The following is a 26949-nucleotide window of genomic DNA, read 5'->3' on the forward strand; positions in this document are numbered from 1 at the left end:
GGGTCATAAGTATAAAATCTTTGCTGATACATCCAATAGGGAATTCAGGAGAAAATTATTTGCCTAGAGAATGGTTAGAATGTGGAACTCACTACCACAAGGGTGGTTGAGGTGAATAGCACAGATGCATTTGACGGAATGATAGACAAACAGAGAAAGGATTAGAAGGATGTGTTGATGGGGTTGGATGAAGTAAGGTGGGATGGGGCTGTGTAGAATATAAACACCAGCATGGATCTGTTGGGCAGAATGGCCTATTTCAGTACTGCAAATATTTTAGAATGCTTTTTAATTAAAAAATGGCAATGGGGTTTTTAGTACTCCTAGATACTGCAATCTGTAACTCGTTACGAGCTGATGTGGCACAATGGTCGATCATAAGTTGTAGGTTCACTCTGCTTTGAGAAGGGACCAAGAACAGTAGAGTTCAAGTTGGGCTGTGCGTGGGGAACAGCGTCTTCCCATTTCCCAGTCTTGTGCCTGATGGTACATGATATTAATGACCTGTATGTAGCAATAACTGGAGACAAATTGATTTTAAATGGCATTATCAAACACATTTAACTTACCTTCATTGTGATGAATCTCTAACATCAATGATTAATGAATTATTCCAATGGATAAAAATGGAAATATGAATTTCTCTTTGCAATACATGAATTAATGAATAGTGTTTCAGTCATTCATTTTTGATAAAGAACAGGGAGCTGTCATTTTTTCTTGGTGAGGGTAATTATTCTCAGCAAAACAAAGAGAGGCAAATGGAACGAGGGAAATCATTATGAAATCAGTTCCCAATACTGACAATTTAAATAATGTATTCACATGTAAGTTATTTAAATTCAACAAGATTCTCATCATAAAAACATTTTAAAAATGCAGCACAGAAGGAGGCCATTATAAAACCATGCTTCATACTGAAAATGGCTTTTTGTATTTATTGGGCTGAAAACCACTGGTTGAGTCTTAAAAGACTGAAACTGCATTCCATTAACTTAAAACAACAGCTTCTAAGGTGGCCAATCATTTGGATGACTGTACCTCACAAATTCCAAAGCCACTAAAATGGAGTTAACCTCTCTAGAAAACCCAGAGACAATCACCTTGGAGCAGTGTGAATGGACCATCTCCTGACACATTCACAAAACATCCATTCACCTGTGGATTCAACTGGGTGGGGACAAGCATTAGACATAATCGCTTTGGACAATGGACCCTGGCTAGGAAAGGAACTTGTCCAGGCTTAATTTAATCAGGTCTAAACCATGGACCTGGAATCAACTTGCTATGACCATGTTTGGATAATGGGTCAGGTGGTGAGAGAGGATCATGTGATGGGCCAACTAATCTTCATTTGTGTTTAAGAAACTGCTTTTCCCCAGGCCACTAAACAGAGACAGAACAGATGCCAAAGAAGTAGGACCCCCGGGTGGTGCACTCTCTCTCTCTTGCTGTCCCTCCAGCCTGCATGTTTGAGCCTTGCCCGTTGTCAGATCACCTACACGCTGCAGACAGTGTTTCAAGAATCAACCCAGTGGCCTCAAGATGATGAGTTTTGAATCATTCAGCAGCATCTTTAAACCGTCTCGATGCCGAATCCTGAGGGACCGTGAAAACCAACCCAGACGTCAACCTACAAGATTTGTCTATCACCAACTTTTATTGGACTTTAAAAACTACTGCTTAATCTATCCTCCCACTTTATCTTTGTGTCTTTGTGTGTGTATCTGTGTGTGTGTCCGTGTGTCCGTGTGAAGTTGGAGCATTTTTATTATTTTATTTAAACTCAGTGTTAAGTACAATAAATACAATATTTTTAAAAGCAAGGAAACAGTGGCAGTGCTTGAACAATTAAGCACTCACTGAATTGGCATGCATGTCCTTTTAACAAAGCCTGTTGCGGTTAAATGAGGAGTAGGAAAGGAGGGATGCCATTTTACCCCTCCTCATCCGATTATAACAGTCTAAAAGGAGTTATACAACCTATTTCCAGTTGTTAGCTCTTGGTCTGTAGCCCTGTCGTTTACAGCACTTCAAGTGCATATCCAAGTGTTTTTTAAATGTAAAGATGGTTTCTGCCTCTATCACTCTTTCAGACAGTGGGTTACAGACATGACCAATCTTTGGGTGAGACGTTTCTCCCTACCTCCCCTCTAATCATCCTGTCAATTACTTTAAATCTCTGCCTCTTGGTTATTGAACTGTTTGCGAAGGGAAATCGGGTCTTCTGATCCACTCCACCTAGTCATTTCATAATTTTATACACCTCAGTTAAATTTCCTCTCAGCCTCCTCTGTTCCAAACAAAATGACTTCAGCCTTCCAATCTCTCCTCACTGCTAGGATTTTGCATTTCTGAAAACATCCAAGTAAATCCCCTCTAGTGCGATCCTATCCTTCCTGTAATGCAGTGATCAGAACTGTATTCCGGACTCCAACTGTGTCAGCTGCGGCTCAGTGAGTAGCACTCTCAACCCTGAGTTACAATGTTCCAGGTTCAAGTCTGACTATAGGACTTGATTGCAAATATCAAGGCTGACCCTCCAGTGGAGTGCTGCACTGGTGGAGGTGCCATCTTTCAGATGAGATGTTAAACCGAGGCCCCATCTGCCTGCTCAGGTGGATGCCAAAGGTCCCATGGCACAATTTGGAAGAAGAGTAGGAGAGCCATCCTTCCTGGCTCATATTTATCCCTCAATCAACATTAAAAAAAATAAGAATGGATTATCTGGTCATTATCACATTGTTGTTTGTGGGAGTTTGCTGTGCACAAAATGGGCTGCTCTGTTACATCCCAACAATGACCACACCTCAAAAGTACAAAAGGCTCTGACAAAGAGTCATACGGACTCGAAACGTTAGCTCTGTTTCTCTCTCCACAGATGCTGCCAGACTTGCTGAGTTTTTCCAGCATTTTCTGTTTTTGCTTCAAAAATACATCATTGGCTGTAAAGCACTTTGAGACGCCTGGTGGTTATGCAAATCTTTCTTTAACTATTATACTACTTTATACAGTTCCAGCATAATCTCCCTGCGCTTAAATTCAATGCCTCAGGTATTAAAGGAAGTATCATGTTTGCTTATCAACCAATACCTTCTGCTTTTTACCACTGAAGCAATTTTTGGATCCAACTTGCCATTTGCCCTTGGATTCCAAATCCATTGCAGATTCATCCCAGAACCATGAGTGAACTTATTTACATTTTGACTTTGAAAGAGCACATTGGGGTGGGTTGTCTAGAATATACTCAATGACTGAGCATATCTCCATGGAATTCCAAAGAGTCACATACCCGAGTGAAGAAATTTCTCCTCATCTCAGTCCTAAATAGCCGGCCCCTCATTCTGAGACTGACCCCCGTGTTCTATATTTCCCAGCCAGGAGGAACATCTTCTCAGCAAATGCCCTGTGAAGCCACTTCAGAATTTTAAGTGTTTCAATGAGATCGCCTCTCATTCTTCTAAGCTCCATGGAAAATAGGCCTAGTCTACTCAATTTTTCCTCATAGGACAATCCCCTCATACCAGGAATCAATCTGCATTCCCTGCATTCCTTCAAGTTAAGTATATCCTTCCTGAAGAATATACTTGCTTTTACTCTAATAGGGAGCTCTAAAACTTCCGCAGGTCCAAAAACAAGATGCAATCTTTCCTGGATGCTCATGTCTGCCAGCCATTCCAAAAAAATGGATGAGTTGTTCAATTGCTTGATTCATAGATTTCAGGGACGGATAAGATATGTGACAGCCAGCCTGAGAATGAAGTGCTCCAAAGTTCAGCACCATTCACGACTCCTCAGATACTGAGGCCTTCCATGTCCAAATGCAGCAAGACCCGAGCAACATTCAGGCTCGAGCTGATAAGTGGCAAGTAACATCCGCACCACACAAGTGCCAGGCAATGACTATCTCCAACAAGAGAGAATCCAACCATCACCCCATGACGTTCAATGGCATTACCATCACTGAATCCCCACCATCAACATCTGGTTACCATTAACCAGAAACTGAACTGGACTATACATATAAATACTGTGGCTACAAGCGCAGGTCAGAGGCTAGGAATCCTGTGACGAGTAACTCACCTCCTGACTCCCCAAAACCTGTCTACCATCTACAAGGCACAAGTCAGGAGTGTGATGGAATACTCTTCATTTGCCTGGATGATTGCAGCTCCCACAACATTCAAAGCTTGACACCATCCAGAACAAAGCAGTCCACTTGATCAGCATCCCATCCACCACCTTAAACGTTCACTCGCTCTACCACCGACGCACAGTAGCAGCAGTGTGTACCATCTACAAGATGCACTGCAGGACCTCACCAAGGCATCTTTGACAACACTTTCCAAACCCACGACTACTACCACCTAGAAGGACAAAGGCAGCACAACCTGCAAGTTTCCCTCCAAGTCACTCACCATCCTGACTTGGAAATATATCGCTGTTCCTTCATTGTCACTGGGTCAAAATCCTGGAACTCCCTCCCTAACAGCACTGTGGTGTACCCACACCATAGGGACTGCAGCAGTTCAAGAAGGCAGTTCACTACCACCTTCTCAAGGGCAATTAGGGATAGACATCAAATGCCGGCCTAGCTAGTGATACCCATATCGTGGTAAAGCATATTTAAAAAAAGCCTAATTTCACAGGTCCTTCACAGTCTTAGCATTGAACACACTAACTTTAGACCTTAACCACCTCTTTCCAATTTCATAAATTGCAGACACTGATAATGGAAGATGGCTGCACCAAAGGCACTGCAGGCACAGGCTGGTGATTAGAGTGGGGATCCCATGTTGGTACATGGTCAGGGCGGCGTGGTCTGCACTCCTGGGATTCCTTGCCTTTTTATGGCCACATTCCTCAGCTAAGGGGGCATTCTGTTTGCCAGATCTTCCACGTTCCCTCTTCCTCTGCTGCTGTAATGATTTAGCCCTCCCTGACCCATCTCTTGTTTTTCATTATTATCCTCTTTTCCTGTGTGCCATCATCATTTGGCATTTAATCACTCATCCTCCACCCCATCGTTACCTTTTTTGTTTAACTCATTCACGGATGTGGGTGTCGCTGGCAAGTCTAGCATTGGTTACCCATTCCTAATTGCCCTTGAACTGAGTGGTTTACTAGGCAATTTCAGGGCAGTTAAGCGTCAACTACATTGCTGTGGGTCTGGAGTCACATGTAGGCCAGACCAGGTAAGGATGGCAGATTTCCTTCCCTAAAGGACATTAGTAAATCAGATGGGTTTTTACAACAATAAATGATAGTTTCATGGTCACCATTGCTGGGACCAGCTTTCAATTCCAGATTTTATTAATTGAATTTCAATTCTGTCAGCTGCTGTGGTGGGATTTGAACTCACGTTCCAGAAGCAATTAGCCTAAGCCCCTGGATTACTAGTCCAGTGGCATTACCACTACTCCACCATCTTCCCCCTTTTGGTGCTTTCCCTGTGCCCCCACACCTTTCCTTGGCTCTGGATTTATTTAAAAGCTGTTCACCTTTACTGTCTTGCAGTTCTGATGAACTGTCATGGGCCTGAAACATTGACCTGGATTTTCCAGCGGGCCAGCCAAAAATCCATTGGCTTTCGGTGGGACTGGAAGATCCCGGTGACGGGTGGGGCTGGAAAACGCTGGTCGTTAATTCTGTTTCTCTCTCCGCAGATGTTCCTGACCTGCTGAGCGATTCCAGAATTTTCTGTATTTATTTCGGATTGCCAGCACCTACAGTCATTTATTTTTCTGATTGTATTGGGAGTCCCAGCACCTTCTATACCACTATTCAGATCAGTCTCAGCTCCAACAGTACGTGTGACAGGTCAAATAATTTACTGCGTTCATTTTCTTCAGCCTTGACCCCTTGAAATCCACTTTCTTTTCATCATTGCCCAATATTCAATAATATTGCAGCTGGAACAGACAGGTCAGTGTGAACTTGGGCTTTGAAAGCTGAATTTGGTTTGAAACTGAAGACATTAATCCAAATGGACTGACTTTATTTAAGCAGATGGGGCCCGAGATTCATTTCTCATTGCAACAGTCATCTGAGCGATGATGACGCCTCAAATGAGAGGAAGCCGAATTTTGGAAGCCCAACAGAGGCAACAACAGAGGTGGACAGGCCTGGAATTTCCTGCCACCTCTGAGGTTCCCCCCTTCCAGCCGCCTGGCGGCTGTTGCCATTTATATTCGGCAAGATTTTAAAAGTGCTGAGAGGGCTCCTCCATCTTGCGTTGCCCCCCTTCTCTCTCTCTCTCATCTGCATCAACAGGCTGCAGCTTTCTCCTCCTATTGGCCCAATCGCCATACTTAATTGGGCGGTGAGCATGCCCTCTGGTCATTAATTGGCCAATCCAACAAAAATCGCATTGGGCGTGTCCACACGGTGCGAAGTCGGGACCGGGAAGCGAACCCCCATGTCGGGGTCATGACCCCGAAACAAAACACTAAGTGACCCATGTAAAAGTGAAGCACGTTGTTAATGGGTGATCACCTCATCTCACTCAGGAGGGGCATGATGATGCCTGGCCTGCCCCTGACCTGCAAAAGGAATGAAGGTTAATGAAGGAATTCTCACCATTCCCTTGAGAGAAAAAAAAACAAACATTCAGGAGGAAAACGAGAGTATCATCACCACTGCCACCATCACCCAGCATCTGGTCATTTTAGTTGCAGGAGATAGAGTTGAAGTGAAAGGTGGTGGGATTTGATTTAATTTGCACAGCGACATTCTCTTGCCAGCTCCCTGGATACTGCAGTGAATTGGTCCTTAATGCTCACTCCAATTAATATGAAGCCACTGCAGAGATAAGCACTGCAGAGTGTAAATGAGCAATCAGTGAATTAATGATTGCCCCATTCACCCTGATCTCACGTCTTATTCCCGCCTCACCCCTGAACTATGGAAAGAGAAATACTTGATTCATTTTTGCTCAGGCAATTATGACACAAAAGCAAAACACTGTGGAAGCTGGAAACCTCAAATAAAAACAGAAAATGCTGGAATTACTTAGCAGATCTGGCAACGTCTGTGGAGAGAGAAACAGAGTTAATGGGCAGAATTTAATAACCCCCCACTGTGGCTAGTTCGGTGGCAGGGGCGCATTTAAACTGGCTGGAGGGTGGTGGGTGGGTACTCCACCAGCCTCCCACCCACCACCCCAATTAAGTCCATGTCGGGTAGTTCTGTGGGCAGCCTTCCTGCCTTGAGTGGGTGTCGTATCAGCAGCAGCCACTGCCCAACAGCAGCCCCCCGCCCCCAACCCAACCCTCCCCCAAACCACTGCCATTCAATAGTGAGCTGCCAGCCTCTGATTGGCTGGCAGCTTTTGGTGGGCAGGACTTCCATCCCCAGGGTTTTTGATCCTGTGGAAGGCCCAGCACTGTCCAGTTAAGTGCCCAAGTGATATTTAATTCACCGGCCTTTCCTACAATAGGTGACACGGGGCTCCCACCAACTCTCTAGCCAGTAGGTGAGGCTTCCGTTAAATGCAGCCATGTTTTAGGTCAATGACCCATCATCAGAACTTGGAGTAGTTAGGGTTATAACAGCTCTTAAACAAGGCAAGGAGGGGTAGGACTGAAGGGATGGTGGTGGAAGGCAAAAGGAGATGGTAATGGGATAAGTACAGAAACAGATATGACAAAGATATAGAAATTGGGAGAATGGATGACAGTCCATACAGTAAGTGTAGCCATGGGAGTCTGTGGGTTTTTGGTAGATATTAGTTGCTAGCCTATCCTCAGAAATGGAGACAGAGGAGTCAAGAAAGGGACAGGAAGAATCAGAGATGGACCATGTAAAGGGTGGAAATTGGAAACAAAGTTGATGCAATTTTCCAGTTTAGGGCAGTGATACAGTCATTAATATACTGGAGAAAGTGGTGAGTGGGGGCTCTCGAATAGGGCTGGAACAAAGAATGACCCACATATCTCACAAAATGGCAGGACCCATTCGGATTCCCATAGCAACACCTTTTATTTCGAGGCTGTGGGTGGAACTGAAGAAGTTGTTCAATGTGAGAACAAGTTCAGGCAGGCAGAGGAGGGTGGTGCCGGGTGGAGGCCAGTTAGGCCTCCGTTCAAGGAAGAAGTGGAGAGCCCTCAGACTGTCCTGGTGGGGAATGGATGTGTAGAGGGATTGGTGAAAAGGAGACAGGGCCAGAACACTGGAAACAGTTAAACTGGCAGAGGGCATCAGAAGAGTCACAGGTATAGGTGGGAAGAGACTGAATGGGGGTGGAGGGGGAATTAGAATTGAGGAAGGAAGAATTTAATGGGGCGAGAACAGTTTGAAACAGTCAGTCAAATAGTGCAGTGCTTTTGTGGATTTTGGGAAGGAGGGTAGAAGTGAGTTGTTTGAGGATGGAGGACTAGGAGGTTGGAAGATCTCCAGAGGAGAAGAGGTCAGTGACAATCTTGGAAATGATGGCTTGATGCTTGGTGGTGGGGTAATGGACCAGAGGGAGATAGGAGGATATGTTCGAGAGTTGGCAGTAAGCCTTTACTATGCAGGGCTTGGTTCACCAAACAATTACATTGCTATTGACATATTTTAAATAAGTGCTCTGATGATACAGGTAACATCAGCAATGCAGCAGTTATTCCCTATCCCTAGCTGCCCTGAGGCCATGAAATCTCAACCACAAAATGAGGGACTAGGGGTTACATGTAGATCAGACTGGGGCAGATCAGTCACTGAAGAGCTTTGGTGAGCCAGTTGTGATCTTAACAAAACAGAAGCTTCTGATGCTCTTTTTCATGTGCGAGTTCATAAATGGCTAGATTAATTGAATTCAATTTCACAGTGTGCAGTGGCGGGGATGCATATTCACAGCATCTAGGTCATTAGTTTAGTACTCTGACCACTAGACTAGCTTGCATGGGGAGACCACAGGTGAACAAAAATCTCCAGCTGACTCAATGATGTGTTGAAACCAGGTAACATGGAGGGCATTAATCCTGCACAAGTGTGCCAGTCCCCAACACAATGGCCCCCATGAGAAATTGCTGGAGATCAGGATTCAATCCATTACAAAGCATTAGAGTGCACACAAGCTGCTATAATATTAAATAGATGATAAATCATGCTTGAAAGCAGACTAAACACAGGGCACTGCAGGGAACTGTTGCTGCATGGCACCTGATTATTATTCATTAAAAACAATCTTGTGAAAGGTACAGTATCTTTTGAATGGGACACCGTGTGAGAAGATAATACACTGTTAGATTTTAAAAGCTTGTGCACGTCCCTCTTCACTTTTCCAATGCTCTGCTTGTGACTAGCATTATTCTGCCTGAGGTTCTGCCCTGTTGTGTGTGGTAGTGTAAACAAGACAGTAAAGAGCAGTTTTTTTCTACCTATCTGGGATTGGGAGAAATTTTAAACAAACCAGCTGTGGGTGCCTAGTATGTGGAATGCATTATAAATCAAGCTGAAGTGTTGTCTGCACCAGATTTAAAACCTAGGTCTGGTTAGAAGCGAGTGTAGTTTATGCCAGATATGATAAAGCCCTCTCATTTCCCCAGAATCAGACCCTTTTCACTCTGTCCATAATTAATTTCCAATGTTTTGAGGTAGCAATTTGAATTTTGATGGCAAAATAAAGAGTTGCTGCATCCTAATACAAATACAAACTGACAGATGGCCAAAATCCAATGTTAATCAGCAAGAAAGAGCCTCAGACAGACTGACACAAGAGCAGTTACTATTAGGGATGGAGAGGTCATGCTGGGGCACTCTTTAACACATTGAAATTGAGACATGGCACATGATTGTTGGTCCCAACGAATCAATGTTGGTGTTACTCTTCCACAGCAGCAGGGCTCCTCATTTCATGAGCTTTATCCCCCATTCCTTCAAACATCTATCTAACCATTTTGGAAGAGCTCTTTCCCTCTTCTACTCGACCTCTCCAAGTGCTTCAAATATTTTCATGTAGGGTCTTGCCTCCTGTTTCCCTCTTGAATCCTTGATGACAGTAATTCTATATTCTTCCAACCTTAGGCAGTGTTGGTTTGGCTAGCGTGTTTCACAGACTCACGATCCATTGGCTCAAAAAAAGTTTCTCCTGCTCTCTGTCCTAAATCTCTTACATTTAACCTTCTATTTGTGTCCAAGTTTGGGGTAAAGTGCAGGTTGGGGACGAGTTCAGGGTGAGATTTTGAACCCCTGGGAGTACTTGACATCAAGATTGGGTACAACAAATAAAATCTTGTCCCTTCCCCCATTGAATGGATGGCTCACACATTAGGGTCACATCTCCATTAGCACAACATGTTCCAATTTTTAAAAGGTAGGAACATAGGGGCGGAGGTCTTGTGATGCAATGGCATCGTTCCAACACTGCACTAGAAGCTCTGGGTTCAAGTCCCACTTCAGGGCTTGATGGCTACGGAAGGTGCGTTCATAATGTACATGTATCAGCCTTCCGATATACCTCATGGCAGTTAGTAAGAGCGGGGGGAGTTTCCTGGTCGGCCATACTACAGAAGGCAACAGCAAGACACTGCAGTACTTTGCCAAGCATAATCATGGACAATCCAATGGTTGCCAACTCCCTCTTAGGGCATGGTATATGCAGGAACATAGGGATGGTGTTGATGAGTTGTCTACAGAATCAGGACATCAAAATAGGATTTGACAAATGGCTGACACTAAAATGCAAAGTAAACCTTGTGCCCAATTTTAGTGTTTGAGGATTGTAAATTTCAGATCAGATTTCCCGAGCTTTGTGTTTTCTGATAGGAATCCCGCAGAACAATATACAAGAGAAGCGCCTGAAACCAAATCTGCTGGTCATAGAGACAAAAGTAACCTCCTTGTACCAAACTGGAAGAGCTTCAAGCCTAAAAATGACTATTGCTACATTATTGTATGAACACTTAATGCATGCTTTCATAAATTTATCATTGGATATGGACATCACTGGCAATGTCGACATTTATTACCCACCCTTAGTTGCCCTGAGGTAGTTGAGCTTCTTGCTGAATTTCTAGAAGCAGTTTGATACTATGGTGTGACTTGCTAGACCAGAGAGCAGTTAAGAATAAAACACTCAGGAGTCACGTTTGGGCCAGACTGGGTCAGGACATTGGGTTTTCTTCCTTAAAGGATATCAGCAAACCAACTGTGTTTTTACAACAATCCAACAACTTCATGGTCACTTTTACTGATACCAGCTTTGTATTTTCAGTTTTTTTTTACACACTGAATTTAAATTTTCCGACTGCCATGGATTACTGGATCACTGGGCTATTAGTCTAGACCTTTGCATTACTAGCCCAGTAACATAGCCATTCACTGGATATTTGTCTGACGTTACTTTAATGGAAGTACTTTTAATTTCATGGACTAACACCCCAGCTAAAGTAATGGATCGAGGATTGACGAGCTGGTTGTTAAACACTCATATTCTATTATTAAAGGCAATAATTCTTAGATTCAAGCCTCAACACATTGGCCCAGGTGGGTCCATTACTCCAGTGAGTCATTTTAACACCAAGGATTGAATGAAACTACAATATGTATACACAGTATGGCATTTTATTTGAAAGTTTTATTCTAGTAATGAACATAGAACCTCGCAGGAATTTACAGGAATTGTATATTCCTTGGTCCATTATTTAAACAGGGATGTTAATCCATTAAGATGGATGGGTTCGAGGTAACATTAAAACAACAGACAATGGAATGTCAGATGAATGCATTGTGAATTAATGCACTAATATGGCAAACGGTCATTGAATGTCTTCCAGTTTGAGATGAATACAGGACTGTTGCCATTACAACCTGCTGGGTGTGAGTGAATTGCTGTTCATTAATGAGCATCATTTTTGCCAGAGGCCTCAGTTTAATGAGGGTCACACTTCTGCAGGGGCTGGTGAACTGTGGTCTGTGAAGTGGGTTCTAAGCTATGAGCATGACAAGCTGGCAAAGACAAATATATGATGCCTCTTCAGCTGTACACAGCTTCACTTCTGTAATCCTTTAGGCTTAGAATTCATGACATGAGAATCTCACCTTGTCAAAAGTACAGGTTCTATTACCATCACCATTTCATTAGCGCTCTTCCCATTTCCTGTTCTACCACATTAAATGCCTCCATATTTCCAAATAGGAGTCTTGCCTTTTGTTTCCAAATTAAACCCTACTTCTAGCTCCTGGTGTCAACGGTAGCACCTGAGCCTCTGAGCCAGGAGATCGTGGACTCAAGCCCCACTCCAGAGACTTGAACACTAAATCTAGGCTAATACTTCAGTATAATACCGAGGGACTGATACAATACCAGAGGTACTGTCTCCCAAAATGAGGTGTTGAACCAAGGCCCTGTCTGCCATCTCAGGCAGGCATAGAGAGTCCCACAGCACTATTCAAAGAAGAGCAAGAGGGCTCCCCCCGGTGTCCTGGCCAATACTTATCCCTCAACCAACATCACTAAAAGATATTGCTGCTTGTGGAAGCTTGCTGTTGTTATGAAAGCCAGACTTAACTTAAAGGCAAGAGCACAGGTTGAGAACTCCAAGTCCTGACAGACCTCAGCGTTTCCACTGTGTGTGGCCCCGGAATGGGTTGCACATGCACAATTCAGCATTTTAAGCTTTTTGAGCTGAGGGCGGGCCCAGCCTACGCAGAAAGGGAAAATAGCATGAAAAGCCAGGTCATGTGACCGGGAGTGGAGTGCCATTGTAGACAAGTGTCTCAGGCAGGGGACAGGGAGAGACCACAAAGGGCGAGGATAGGGAGAGGCTCCAAAAGAGGAGTCCCAGATAGGGAACAGAGACAGGAAGAGGACCCAGTTAAGTTAAAAGGAGAGGAGCAGAGAAAGAGGCTCCAAGCAGGAAAAGGGCTGCAGTTAGCAGACTGTAAGTGGTGAGGTCTCAGAAAAGCCCCAATTTTCTACGAGGGCAGCAGAAGGTTGGTGACTCACTGTTGTGGTCCATTGGGGCAAAGGTACCCCTCTGGAGCAGTGGTGTTCTGCTCAGCGCGGTCAAAGATCTGAAGTTGTGCTTGAGTTGGTTCTTGAGTGCACACTCAGGAATCCAGGGGAACGAGATCTCGGGAGGCGAGATTGGAACCCTGCGAGGTGGGCTGTCATTGCTGGCGTCCGAATTGGAGTGCTTTTTGGAGAGAATTCCAAAGCGAGCTCTTCAGAGGTGAAGACTGGAATCCCTTGTGAGAGAGACAGAGTTTCATGACATTGGTTGACTCACTGTGTTAATTGATGTCTTGCATGGGTTGTTCAGAAACCCATGGACTCTATCTTGTTTTCATCTGTCACTTATTGCGTAATGTGGCGTGTTCGACCACGGTTAATTCACATGTACCTCATACTTACCCTGTATGCTAGAGTATAAGATAGATATTGTTTTGTCTTTCTCACCTTGTATAGTAATGTTTATTTTTGTTTGCTCAAAGCCAATGGAAGCTTGTGGGCTTTATTCTCTGAGCGAGTGTCTAGAATCTCAAACCATGTCTACTTCAAACAAAATAACATTGGTCCCTGACTGGATTGTGCCAAAAACTTCAGGGTCTGGTCGAGGATCATAACGCTGTGCACCAATTGGCTGCTGTGTTTCCTAAAACGTATGGTGACTATGCTTCAAAAAGTACTTCATTGGCTGTAAAGCAATGTGGGTCATGCTGAGGTTCTGAAAGGCGCTATAAAAATGCAGTCTTTAATTCTCTTTCCTTTAAATCAAGGAAATGTAGTCTCAACATCCCTGGAGTGTTCCATGCCCAAAGCTGGTAGACTTCCTGAACACCCAGGCTAAATGTAATATCTTCACATACAGCAGTGACGACTGAAGATAAGCAAGGAGCAGACCACACATGACTTCATATACATTGTCCTCTTTATGTTCCCAAAATAAATCCATTAAATATAATTTTATTTCACTATTTAAGTATCCTTGAAAACCCTAGTTTGATTCTGCACAAATTACTGATGTAAAGTTCCGTTCTGTTCCCAGCCACCCAAGCCTCCAATCTGAGCTGTTATGCTTATTATCCCCAGATCCCATTTCTCAGTTGACGGTTCACCAGTATTTGACTTAAGAGGGATGATAGCATCCATTTTGGAGAGAGGAGTTACCGCCAGAGTTGAGAGAGTTTAAACTGGTACCAAGGGAAACAGTGTCAACACAGTGTGTCCACGTGATCTTCAATCTCTTCAGTAGTGCTATTTCTGAAGTGTTTAATAAAGACTTGCATAAAATCTGCTGTTTGTGCACAAGCTATTGCACTTCAAAAACACATGAAAATTCCAACCCTGGAAAACTCTACAAAAGCGAGATTCTAAGACAAGGAGACATAACCTTAAAATTAAGTGTGGTAGAAATATGGAATTCGGTCCCACAAGAAGCAGTAGAGTCTGCCTCAATTAATAATTTTTTACTCTAGAAAACTCCTAGGGTGAATTTGATCAAGTGGCATATTAAGCAACGCCACCACCTGGAAGTTCCCCTCCAAGTCACTCACCATCCCGACTTGGAAATATTTCACAGTTCCTTCACTGTCGCTGGGTCGAAATCCTGGAACTCCCTCCCAAACAGCACTGTGGGTGTACCTACACCACATGGACAGCAGCGGTTCAAGAAGGCAGCTCACTACCACCTTCTCAAGGGCAATTAGGGATGGGCAATAAATGCTGGCCCAGCCAGCGAAGCCCACAACCCGTGAATGGATTAAAAAAAAAGTTATTAAGCAAGATATTAAGCAACAAGGACTTTAATACAAAATGCAGAATGCAGCAGACCTTCAATTTACAAAATAAAAATGTAAGAAACATACTTTTGGCAACATATTGTAACTATGAATGTACTTGAAAGTTCATAATTGTATAAACTTTTTCATTATTTTTGAATTTATTTTGATGATTGTCCTTAACTACAGTTACTGGTTTTATTTGTATCATCATCATCATCATAATTCGACAGCAGATGCCATGATGATTTTTCAATAAACCAATTATACGTCTGTCCATCCATCCAAGTTGCTGGGTTAAGGGTGGGCAGATGAATTTTAGTATGTGTAGAAATGTAAAATAATGCAGATTGGAACAGGGAGTCTTAGGCTGAAGGTGAATTTGGCCTACGCTGATCTCAACAACAATAACTTGCATTTATATAGCATCTATAAGCTCTGTAAAAATCCCAAGGCACTGCACATGATCATAATCAGCCAAGCCAATTGACACCCAGCCATACAAGGAGCCACTAGAGCAGGTGAGTGTAAACTTGATCAAAGGGGCAGAGGGTTAAGGAGCATCTTAAAGGAGGAGAGAGAGGTGGAAAGGCAGTGTGATTTGGGGAGGAAATTCCAGAGCTTAGGACCTTGGCAGCTGAATCTAATAGTGGGGCAAAGCTAATCAGAGATGCACAAGGGACCAGAGTTGGAGAAGTGTAAAGTTCTTGGGAGTGTTGTAGGGCTGGTGGAAGTTACAAAGTTTGGGAATGGTGTGAACATGGAAGTATTTGAATAGTATGAAACAGGCTCATAGTGAACCCGGAGCCTGTTCTATACAAACCCCGACTTTCTTTTCCATTGACTCCAACCCATCAAAGGGTTAACTACTCCAGCGATACTTTGGCGCATGGTTTCATGGGTTTAACCTGTGGCCAAACTGTTCATGCTGGGGGTCCTTGATAAGCAAGGGGTCAATCCTATTTAAGAAAACCTTTTATTTGCATACTCAGTCAGCCATTAACAGCAGGTGTTCTGTGTTTAAAATAAATTTACAAAAACAGGCTAAGTGCTAAAGTGTGTTTGCACAATTTTAATGGTAAAGTTAATAATGGTGGGAGCGATTGCCTGAGGAGTGCTTTAAGCTTGAGAAAGTATTAAATGGAAGGGATAGCCTGAGATTTCAGGAGCTTCAAGAACAGGGGCTAAAGAAGTTTGAAGGGGGAAGAGATTCATGAATATGAAAATTGGATTGCCTTCAAGTATAGAGAAATATTTAACTGTTGTTGGGTCAGTTTAAAGAAGTATAAGATAAGTCACACAAGGTGTTAGAGAAAGATAGAGAATGATGGGGAAAGAAGACTATAGATGACTTGCTGAGCCTGTATCCTAGAGATGGACCTATTTCGACACGACATCTGAACCACTACTTGAGGAAAAGGTTATAATGTTTTTTCACAAGATGGCTGTTAATTGGCCAAACTGCAAAATGTAATGTACTGTTAGCCGGAAAATGTAATATCACTGCTATGTTCAAATTAACTGGAGTTTAGCCATGGCTGTACTTTCATAATTTGGAATGAAGCTATGCTGTGTTAAATGGAACAAAGCTGATCAGCTGCTAATTAATTCTGAAACCAAGTTAGTATTCTATTTATGATGGCTCAGTTGAAAATAATCTCATGCGTGACCATCTAGAAAGTGCGTAATAATTTAGTTATTGTATATCAACTTATGTACCGTTGATAACTTGGGGGTGAGTCAACTTGAGAACCAAATTGGTTATCTGACATAAAATCCCTAGAAGCAAACTTCAATTCCAATCCATTATTCTTACACAGGTGTTATGGTACAGCGGATGGTAAACACCGAGCTGCTCAAATCACAGAGGGAAACTTGAAACAGCTGCCACAACAGTTTTTGCAATTTGTATTTTTATCTTGCCTTGAATTCAGTAGTAATAAGACCACCGAGTCTTAGGGGTTTTTTAGATAACTATATTAAACATTCATTAATAAAAGAAATGATTTTAAGCACATACATAGGTCTACAAATGACTACTATGCGAACTCCTTTCTCCCCTAATTAATCTAACTCCCAGTTACACCTCCATTAAGGCAACAGTAAAACAACATAGATTTCGACAGACCCAGGCAAAGCACACAATACCCTGGACAGGGATATTCACAGTGAATTTTCTGGTTTATCTAAAAATGCAAACGTTCTTCACACCTTCCATTTTAAAACTTCAGCCATGTTTACATATTTAGCATTTCAAACCTATTTTACCTTCTGATACATCAAAGCACCCAGACCAGCTGTCTGTAATTCAATTAAACTAACCCCCCACCACACACACACCACACCCATAGAGAAACTAATGCAACCCCACTATTAACTCACCTTTACAATAAATTACAATAATATTCTGAAAATGTTTATATTTTCATGACATAGGGCAATGAGGTTTGTTTAGGTATTTAAATTCTGGGATTAGGTCTAAATCCAGTTTGAGTGCACCACATTGAAACATAGAACAGGAGGAGGTCATTAAGTCCTGTAAGCCTGTTCCGCCACTCGATTAGATCATGGGCAGGATTTTCTGCCTGGCGGGCGGGAGGGCCTGACTCAACCTCCTGTGGGCGGGGAGCCGATCCCCGCCAGAGAAGTGGGCCCCGCACCCATTTTAAGCGGGTCCGCCGGGAAGTGCTATGCGCTTTCTGTGCAGGCAGGGGGGATTCCCCAAATGCGAGAGTGCATATCTCCTTGAGGCTAAGTGCTGCCTCACGGAGATCGCTGACAGCTGTATAAACTTTAAAAATAGAAAAATAATAAAATCCTTAACATGTCCCCCTCATGTGACAATGTCACACGAGATGGGACATGTTAATAAATTTCACTGAAACTTTAATAAACTTTTTTAAACCCTACATGAAACCTCATCCCACCAGTGGATGAGGTTTCATGTTTTTTCAGAAGCCCGCTAGGGCTCCTGGCCTGCCCGCCAATCTTAAGGTTGGACGGGCAAGGTATTTAATTGGCTTAATTATCCTGTCAATGCCCTCAATTGGCCATTGACAGGTCGGCGGGCGGACAGCTGATTTTGCTGTGCCCCCGCCTTCCTGAAAATTTAAATGGGGCGGGATGACGTTGGGGGTTCCGCCTGATGTCATCCCGCGTCATTTTACGCATTGGCGAGCGGGCCCCGCCCCCTGCTCACTGACGGCAAAATCCAGCCCCATATGTGGTCTGCATCTCAACTCCATCTGCCCAGCTTGGTTCATAACGCTCAATATCCTCACCTTTTCTAAATCTGGCAATCTCAGCTTTGATATTTTCAATCAATTCCCAGCCTCAACAGCATTTTGGGAAAAGAATTCCCATTTCCATTAGACTTTGCCCGAAGGAGTGCTTCCTGACACCACCCTTGAACGGCCTGGCTGTGTTTTGTTCTGTACTCCCCTCACCAATGGAAATAATTTCTCTCTATCAGCCCTATCAAACCCGTTAATCATATTAAACATTTCAATTACAGCACCCCTTAATCTTCTGTACTTGAGAGAATATACAACATGCTCTCAGTTTAACTTAACTGGGGCCTTAAGCCCCAGCATCATTCTGGTGAATCTGCATTGCAGCCCCTCTAAAACCCTTCTTGAGGTGCAGTGCTCAGAATTGAGTGCAGTGCTCTGTACGGGGTCTAATCATTTCCCTTTACACAGGAACCAACTAAATACACAGCTTCCTCCTCACAATTTACACGTGAAACAGTGAATTACTTGTAATCTTCTATCTCTATTTCCATAAATACTGGGAAGCGTAAAAATCCCACTGCGGCTTTTTAGTATAGGCGACCTGCTGTCATACATTGACAAATTGCTGGAGATCTTTCTACCCTAAAATTCAATAAACAGTATCATCTACACAAAGGGAAACAATCCTATTGTATAATAGCGTTAAAATAAAGATCTTTCAAAACTCTTTCACTTTTGGTAATGTTTACTTTTAAATCGTTGAGGCTATAAAAGTCTGAGATAATTGGTTTATTCGTTAGTCACATTCTTCAACCTATCTGATCTTGGTGTCAGGATATTGTACCTCCAGAAATTCAGACGAACTGCAAAATATGAAGTTATTCCTTTTTATAATGATTAATTTTCACCTTCCATCTATCAGTGAGTGTGAAACTAATTTTAAACCTGGGTTCTATTCGAAAGAATGGACTTCCCTATTTTGAGATTACACCCCAAACCCTCACACATGTATTGAACTGCAAAGCAACTTTGTCCCTCTCTCTGCCCCACCAACATATCGTTCTCAGCTCCGCTCACCCACATAGCAGTCTCAGCTCCTCCTTGTGAACCTGCCATTGCCAACTGCCCTCCACCCCATGCCAATCTTTTCATACCTTCACATCAAAGTCAGCTGAAGACACAGGCCAGCGACCTGCTCCCAAGCTTCTACCACTGCACACAAACAGCGGTCATGAGGTGTTTAAGAACAGCCTTGGGCCTACTTGACTCCAGTTTCTGCTCTCCAGAAGAAAATGTCCTTCTGTTCAGCTCCTCCAGGAGAAGATTCAGGTAAGATGGAGGGATGTTAGGGTAAAGTGCTCTATGTTAGCAAGCTAAGAAAATCTGAAACAACATCCACCCAAGCGCTAACAGCCCAATATCTGAGAAAGCCTGCAAACAGAATGGGAAATCTGGGCCCGCAGGCTTCATAGTCAAAGACTAGGTCCTGACGTAAATGTTTTCTAAAATAAACCAGACTAATTCTAGCTAATGTTTCTCTTGCATTAACCTGGTTATGAAGGTTACGATTCAAATCAATGTTGCTACACTAGGGTTGCCAACTGTGATTAAGTGTATTCCTGGAGATTTCATCACATGACTTTCCCCACACTCCAGCCATTAGTCGGCCAACACATCCATCCCTGTGACCCACAGCCTTCCTACGCCAATTGGAAAGCAAAAAGATTCATTACCCAATTGGATGATGCTTGACTGTCAGTCAACAGCATTTTCTCCCCCATTTTCATATTTGGTAAAAAGAAAAGTGCAAAGAAAATGACAAAAATATATCTTTTTTAACGTCCCGATGATTTTTCTCCAGGCTTGCTCACAGCAGTTTCCTGGAGATTGATCTTCAATTCCTAGAGACTCCAGGTCGATTCTGGAGGATTGGCAATCCTATGCCACATGTGGTAAGCTCTCCCAGCTTTTATCTGAACAATATAAATATAGTAATTTATAAAAGGAAAATTGACAAATCATGCCACACTTTCTGAGCCAAGTTTTAAAGTTAACAGCTCATAAACTTCCATCTACAAAACATAAAAATTGCATTTTATTTTTATTCATTCTCGGGATGTGGGCTTCGCTGGCTGGGCCAGCATTTATTGCCCATCCCTAATTGCCCTTGAGAAGGTGGTGGTGAGTTGCCTTCTTGAACCACTGCAGTCCCTGTGGTGTGGGTGCACCCACAGTGCTGATAGGAAGGGAGTTCCAGGATTTTGACCCAGCGACAGTGAAGGAACGGCGATATATTTCCAAGTCAGGATGGCGAGTGACTTGGAGGCGAACTTCCAGGTGGTGGTGTTCCCATCTATCTGCTACCCTTGCCCTTCTAGATGGTAGTGGTCGTGGGTTTGGAAGGTGTTGTCTAAGGATCCTTAGTGAGTTCCAGCAGTGCATATTGTAGATGGTACACACTGCTGTTACTGTGCGTCAGTGGTGGAGGGAGTGAATGTTTGTGGATGCGGTGCCAATGAATTGGGCTGCTTTGTTCTGGATAGTGTCGAGCTTCTTCAGTGTTGTTGGAGCTGCACTCATCCAAACTGAAATAATATAACATACATTCACACTGTTACAGCCCTGGGTATATTTACATTTACATTGACACTGCACTGGTATCAGCTGGAACCGGACTCAATTTATTCTGCTTTTACATTTCCTTTCTGTCACTGCAGGCAGAACTGAGAGGGAAAGGAACAGTGTTTCCACTTGCCCCACTGCTGATGCTTTGCCACTGTTTGTTTATCCATTGATCACTTTCTTGGCGAATTCTACTGACAAGCCGGTTTTCCACAGAGATTGACTGTCTCCTGATGCACCATATAAACCTGTGACGAGGGTGCGCTCGGATCCAACACACACATTAATTCCGTCCACATTATAATTTCTCACCAGTGTCATAACCGTTTATCCTTCCTGTTCACCCTGTCCCTTCTGCGGGTTCATTCAGTGCTCTGTGTGTATATATATATATATATAGTGTTGCTGAACTAGACTCGCTCCAATTCTCCCAGTCTTTAGTCCCCTCATCGCTCCCTTCTCTGGTCTGGGAACATCCCATCTCCTGCAAACTTTCTCTTCACCATTTCCCCGGATCGCCACTTGTCGCTTTGCAGGGGTTTGACGGACGTCCCTTTGATACACGGATCATTTCAAAAGGTCATTTTGTTAACATTTTGGAGCTTCTCTGACCCGCTAATTTGAATGCATTGTATTTGCCCCTGTAAATTGCCGAGGTTGCTGCACAATGACACTTGCCTTTCGCTCTCCCCATCTCTCTATCTCTCTCCCCCCCATCCCACTCCCCCACTTCCAGCTGCTCTGCGCGGAACAGAAATGACAAATTCAAACACAGACTGCACTTTTGCATTCATTTCCCTTTGTTGGCCCGGCGCTATCTCACACAGAGTAGTCTCAAAGCCATCAGATTGTCTTACCGTTCCTCCCAGCTCATGCAAAGCTACATTCATGGTGGAGAAGAGGTTCTTTCAGTCACAGTTGTTGTCGGCTATCAGTTCGATCGTTCATCTCTAGACCACACAGAGATGGGGCAGCCCAGGGAAAGTCATGCTTTGGAAGGGGTTTGGCTCAGGTTTGGCTGTGTTGTGGGTGCACTCTGGAACGGCATCAGTGTTTAGTGAGGCTGTTGGAAAGCAGCTTTTACTCCATCGTCAGTTCCTAACTGTTGCTAGGATCCAGATTGCAGCCCAGAGGGTCTCCCCCTCTCCCCCCTCCCCCTCTCAGCCTCAGGAGGAGAGGGGAGAATCTGCAGCCTTCAGCGACATCTGGTGGAACGGGACGGTACCACTGACACCGTGCGCTGCTGCCTCGTCAAAACTCCGCACCTTCCCCCCCACCTCTCACCACCACCACTGACAAAGGAGCTCTGCAATTTATAACGTAATAAAGTAACGGAGGCTGGAGAAGGAGATGCGAGAAGACATTCCTTCAGGCAACTTCAGAAAAACGCAGTCAACTGTACTGTCATGAATCAATCCGTATTTTAACAACTCGCAGTGTGCAATAGCTCTCCTGAGAACACGCTCAATCCCTTTTACAGGTTCCTTTGGAAGCGGGAGAGGAATTTAAGTCTCGGTGAGAGAAATTAACTCATTGCTCACCACTGAACTGTTTACCTGATGATACAGCTTCCTTGGTGCATTTGTCAACGTGGAATCAGGTTTCAGTTAAACCTCCTGTTTGGACAAGTGAGCTAAAGAGAACAAGATTAATGAAGCTGGGGGCGGGGGTAATGGTGGTGAAGTGGTAATGTCAATAGATTAGTAATCCCGACTTCATTCTCCCGGGATACGGGTTCAAATCCCACTGTTGCAGCTAGTGGATTTTCAATTCAATTAATTGAAAGTTTATCTGATTCCTGGAAATCTGCCATCCTTACCTGGTCTGGCCTACATGTGACTCCAGACTCACAGCAATGCAGTTTACTCTTAACTATTCTCTGAAATAGCCCAGCAAGCCAAGGGCAATTAGGGACAGGCAACAAATGCTGGCCTTACCAGGGACAGCTACATCCCATGCAAGGATAGATTTTAGTAACTGGTTCACTTACAGCGTTAGCACAGGGATTTGAGACATCTACATTGGGATATACCTGTGGTGTGCACTTGCCTGAAGCATGTGACTATCCTCCAAATCACCTCTGTGCCCAGGTTAAGCCCTGTTCCTCCCCACTCAGCCTACAGTCACTGGCCAAATGGAGACCCTAACCCTACAAGTGCGCAATGGGAATGGGGTCAGGAACATTGAGGATCACTGTTTCCGTTTGAGAAACTGGATAAAGAATCTCATATTAAAGTGGTCAGATTTGCAGATTAAAATGTGCCTCTGGCGACACAGTGGGATGAAGGGATGGGGCTGACGGGATGAGTTGACAAAATGCTTAGACCGTGAGCAGATGGGACTGAATGTGGTAAGTGGAGTGTGCTTGGGGGAAACACATGAATGTGGACCTAAGGTCGCCAAAGCTCTCCATCACTGGAGTTTTCTTCTCATCATGTCTGCACCCGTTGTAGACTAATTGGTAAAGATTGATGGCTGTGATTGGTCAAAAGCTCCATTCTTATTGGATCATGTGACGACTGGATGGTAGAAAGCAAACTAGATGGACCTTGGTCTTTGACCGTTTGGAAACCCTGTCTTCCCAAAAGTCTAAAACATTGCAAAATGGAAGAGATGGGCAAAAGACATATCTTTGAATAACTAAGGGGAAAAGCTGAGCAAAGATCCAGGGATTTAACATAACTGTCAAAAGAACAAGGGCAACATGAGGAAACATTTCTTATGCAGAGAGTTATTGTGATCTAGAATGCACTGCTTGAAAAGGTAGTGGAAACAGATTCAATAGTAACATTTAAAAGTGAATTGGATAAACACTGCAAGGGGGAAAATTTACAGAGCTACAGTGATCATTAATGCACAGATCCAAAGGTGCCATAATGAAAATCTATAGTGCTCTGGCCACACTCCACCTTGAGTGTTGTATCCATTATTGGTCACCAAGACACAAAGAGGAGATTCAACGCAGGGAAAGGGGCTGGGACGGATACCCAGCATCAGAGAACATTGGAAAAACATAGCAGGAGTAGGTCATTCAGCCCCTCGAGTCTGTTCCGGCATTCATTTAGATCATAAATATTAAATTATAACTGAGATATGAGGATGGATGGAGAAAACAGGGATTTTCATTCTTGAAAGGTGATGACAAACAGCAGGTGTAATGGAGGTGTAAAGGTGTAATGGATTGTAATGTTGTAATGGAGGTGTAAAGGTGTAATGGATTGCAATGGGGTAATGGAAGGGTAAAGGTGTACTTGATTGTAATGGTATAATGGAGGTACTACAAATTGTAAAGTGTCTTAGAAGAAGTGAGTGACAAACTGCTTCAGGCCAAACTTTGGTGGGATCAGGGGACATAAATTAAAACTAGTGAATGGTAAACGTGAGGTCGATGTTCTTTACTCAGTGATCAAAATGTTGAGACCCTGAGCAAGATACAGAAGGCAAAATCCTCAGAAATGCTTAAAAAATAGTGGTGTTCAGGAAGAGCAGACTTGGATGGTTCTAGGTGAATTGAGCCATGAATGGACTGGATGGCATTCTGACTCTGTATCTATCTTGTGATCAACTCAATCTTCCATGTGAGACTGGTTAAGGAATTAGCTAAAGTTGTAAATACTTTTCTTCCTGACTGAAGAATAGTTTGCAACAAGCTTTTACTAACTTCATCCTTCCCAGCAGATTGTCATCCAATCTGTTTTGACCAAAGGAAAGATCAGGAGAACCTCTAAACGCAAGGACATTGTCTGGGCCAGAACATTCTCCAATTGATGATCAGGACTTTGAGCTTCATCTGATCAAGACACCCAATGTCCATCCCAGTCTCTGAAGAAATCAAGCACTGAAAAGATGACATCATAATATTTCTATTCAAAGCGCAGAATCTTCCTTTCAATGTATGAAAAGAAATGGTCGGAGAATTTTTATACTGATTTGACAATTTGTAAGGAGCTATCTAGTCTGGACCACATTGATATGAGACTGGAGTCACATATAGGCCAGACTGGGTAAAGATGGCTGTTAATTCCCTCATAACAGGTGTTATGATAACTTTAGAAGGAAAGGTGTGCTGGTGGAGAGGGAAATATTGCTGGAGAGGCTCTATCTGTGATTGGTAAGAATGAAACCACATGAAGTCCGTCCCACTGAGCTGAACAATGGGGAAAGATGGTGTGTTTGTTCATGTTGAAGGCTGCAGAGAAGTCAAGTTGGATGACAAAGGTTAATGTACAGATTTCACAGCCCCTGAGAACGCCCGTAATGATGGAGCTGTCTCCATAGTTTGACAGCGTTGTAAACCTGATTGGAGATATTCAAATAGGAAGTTACTGGAAAGATTGGCACCAAAGCAAGGAGGCAAAAAGACACTCAAGAACTTTGGAGTGAAAAGAAGGTTGGAGGCGGGATACTTACGGCAGTTTGGAAAGGGAAGGGAACAATGCCTGAAGAAAGGGAACTATCCACAATATCAGCTAGCATGGTGGACAGGAGGGGAGGCAGAGTTGTTCCAAGTTTTTTGGGAATGTGGTAGTGGGAGCAGAAAGTGGGTTTCATGGTTGAGATGACCTTGAAGAGGGCATGGATGAGATGGGAAAAACTACAGAGGAGAGAGGTTGGAGAGAGAGAGGTTGAAGAGAGAGAGAGGTTGGAGAGAGAGAGAGGTTGGAGAGAGGATGCAAAGGATTAGGGTTGACAGTGGATTTGGTTTGCTGGCCCAGGGAAGCAGCAGAGGCATGATATGTCCAAATATTTGTCTCCTCTCCCAGCTCTGTCTGTCAACCAGTTGGGAAGACAAGCCTTTGGTGGTAACACATCAACAACAACTTGAAATGAGTTCTTAACTTTGATGTGCTTATGAAATACCTAGAATTAACTAGAATATAGGTTGACACATTAACATGTGACCTAATATATCAAACAGTGGGCTATGTACATGGATGCTGCAAATGTCTTGTTTGAAAGACTGGTGGATGAACATTTAAATATCCTGTTGCACACAAGCAGTACCTCTCCCTCAGCTAATTGCGGAAAAAAATAAACAATTGCCTGTGTGTTGAGCTTGAACATCTCTGATCAGCCATTTTGAACTCTGGAGTCCCTGAGCACATAATCCAGGCCGACACTTCAGTGCACCACCAAGAGAATGCTGCATTGGTGGAGGTGCTGTCCTTCAGATGCGATGTTACTGAATTTTCCCCATGGAAGGAGACCATTTCTGCGCCCTGAATTCACCTTCGGTGGGAAATTGATTAAAGTCGACATTTTCATGTGGACAAATCATTAAAGTGGAGACAAGTTTTTTTAAAATTCATTCATGGGATGTAACTTCGCTGGCTGGGCCGGCATTTATTGCCCATCCCTACTTGCCCTTGAGAAGGTGGTGGTGAGCTGCCTTCTTGAACTGCTGCAGTCCATGTTGTGTAGGTATACCCACAGTGCGGTAAAGGAGGGAGTTCCGGGATTTTGACCCAGTGATAGTGAACGGCAATATATTTCCAAGTCAGGATGCTGTGTGGCTCGGAGGGGAACTTCCAGATGGGTGGTGCTCCCATCTATCTGCTACCCTTGTCCTTCTAGATGGTAGTGGTCATGAGTTTGGAAAGTGCTGTCTAAGGAGCCTAGGTGAGTTCCTGCAGTGCATCTTGTAGATGATACACACTGCTGCTACTGTGCATTAGTGGTGGAGGGAGTGAATGTTTATGGATGTGGTGCCAATCAAGTGGGCTGCTTTGTCCTGGTTGGTGTTAAGCTTCTTGAGTGTTGTGGGAGCTGCACTCATCCAGGCAAGTGGAGAGTATTCCATCACACTCCTGACTTGTGCCTTGTAGATGGTGGACAGGCTTTGGGGAGTCAGGGGGTGTGTTACTTGCGGCCGGGTTGCTAGCCTCTGACCTGTAGCCACAGTTAAGGAGGCAGTCTAAGGTAAGTGAGAGGGTGCTTCAGCAAGAGGTTTCCCTCACAGCCACTTACTAGAAACTTTAATTAAAAAACACACAAAACAACCAGGTCACCTCTTAGGCTTTACTCCACCCAAGCAGGCAAGGGAGTGCCCGGCAGACACATTGGCATCCCAGCCCGTTGCTGGGTGCCCACCTCAAGGCAATTGAACTGCCCCCTGTTGCTTTGGGAAACCGGAGGCCAACTGGAAAATCCCAGTCAGTCTCCTTAATCCGTGCCCAACAAGACTTTCACTGAGCCGGCTGGCCTGCCCACCTCGGAAAGGCATTTACAGAAAAGGGGAACGCCGGATGGCCTGGGAATTTTCAGGCCCCATCCACCTTTGTTTCTGATGTCAGCAAGGCCGGAAAATTCGGCTGGATATGTCCGCCCATTCTGTTGAACCCGAGAAGATGCCATAGCATTAATTTGAAGAAGAGTGGTGGAGTTTGCC

The 26949-nt window shown here is 43.8% G+C and overlaps 1 protein-coding gene across 1 annotated transcript in view; it reads right to left on the bottom strand.

Annotated features, from left to right (window-relative positions):
- The window catches only part of LOC144690609 (endothelin-converting enzyme 1-like), a 359428-nt gene extending 337808 nt beyond the window's left edge, over nucleotides 1-21620 (bottom strand). The window contains exon 1 of the mRNA XM_078558277.1: nucleotides 21419-21620. Within this exon, the coding sequence (XP_078414403.1) occupies nucleotides 21419-21451 (33 nt within the window). The 5' untranslated portion in view covers nucleotides 21452-21620. The remainder of the gene's footprint in view (nucleotides 1-21418) is intronic.
- Between the last annotated feature and the right edge of the window lie 5329 nt (nucleotides 21621-26949).

Source organism: Cetorhinus maximus, chromosome 15 (assembly GCF_964194155.1).
Source record: "Cetorhinus maximus chromosome 15, sCetMax3.hap1.1, whole genome shotgun sequence".
Lineage (NCBI taxonomy): Eukaryota > Metazoa > Chordata > Chondrichthyes > Lamniformes > Cetorhinidae > Cetorhinus > Cetorhinus maximus.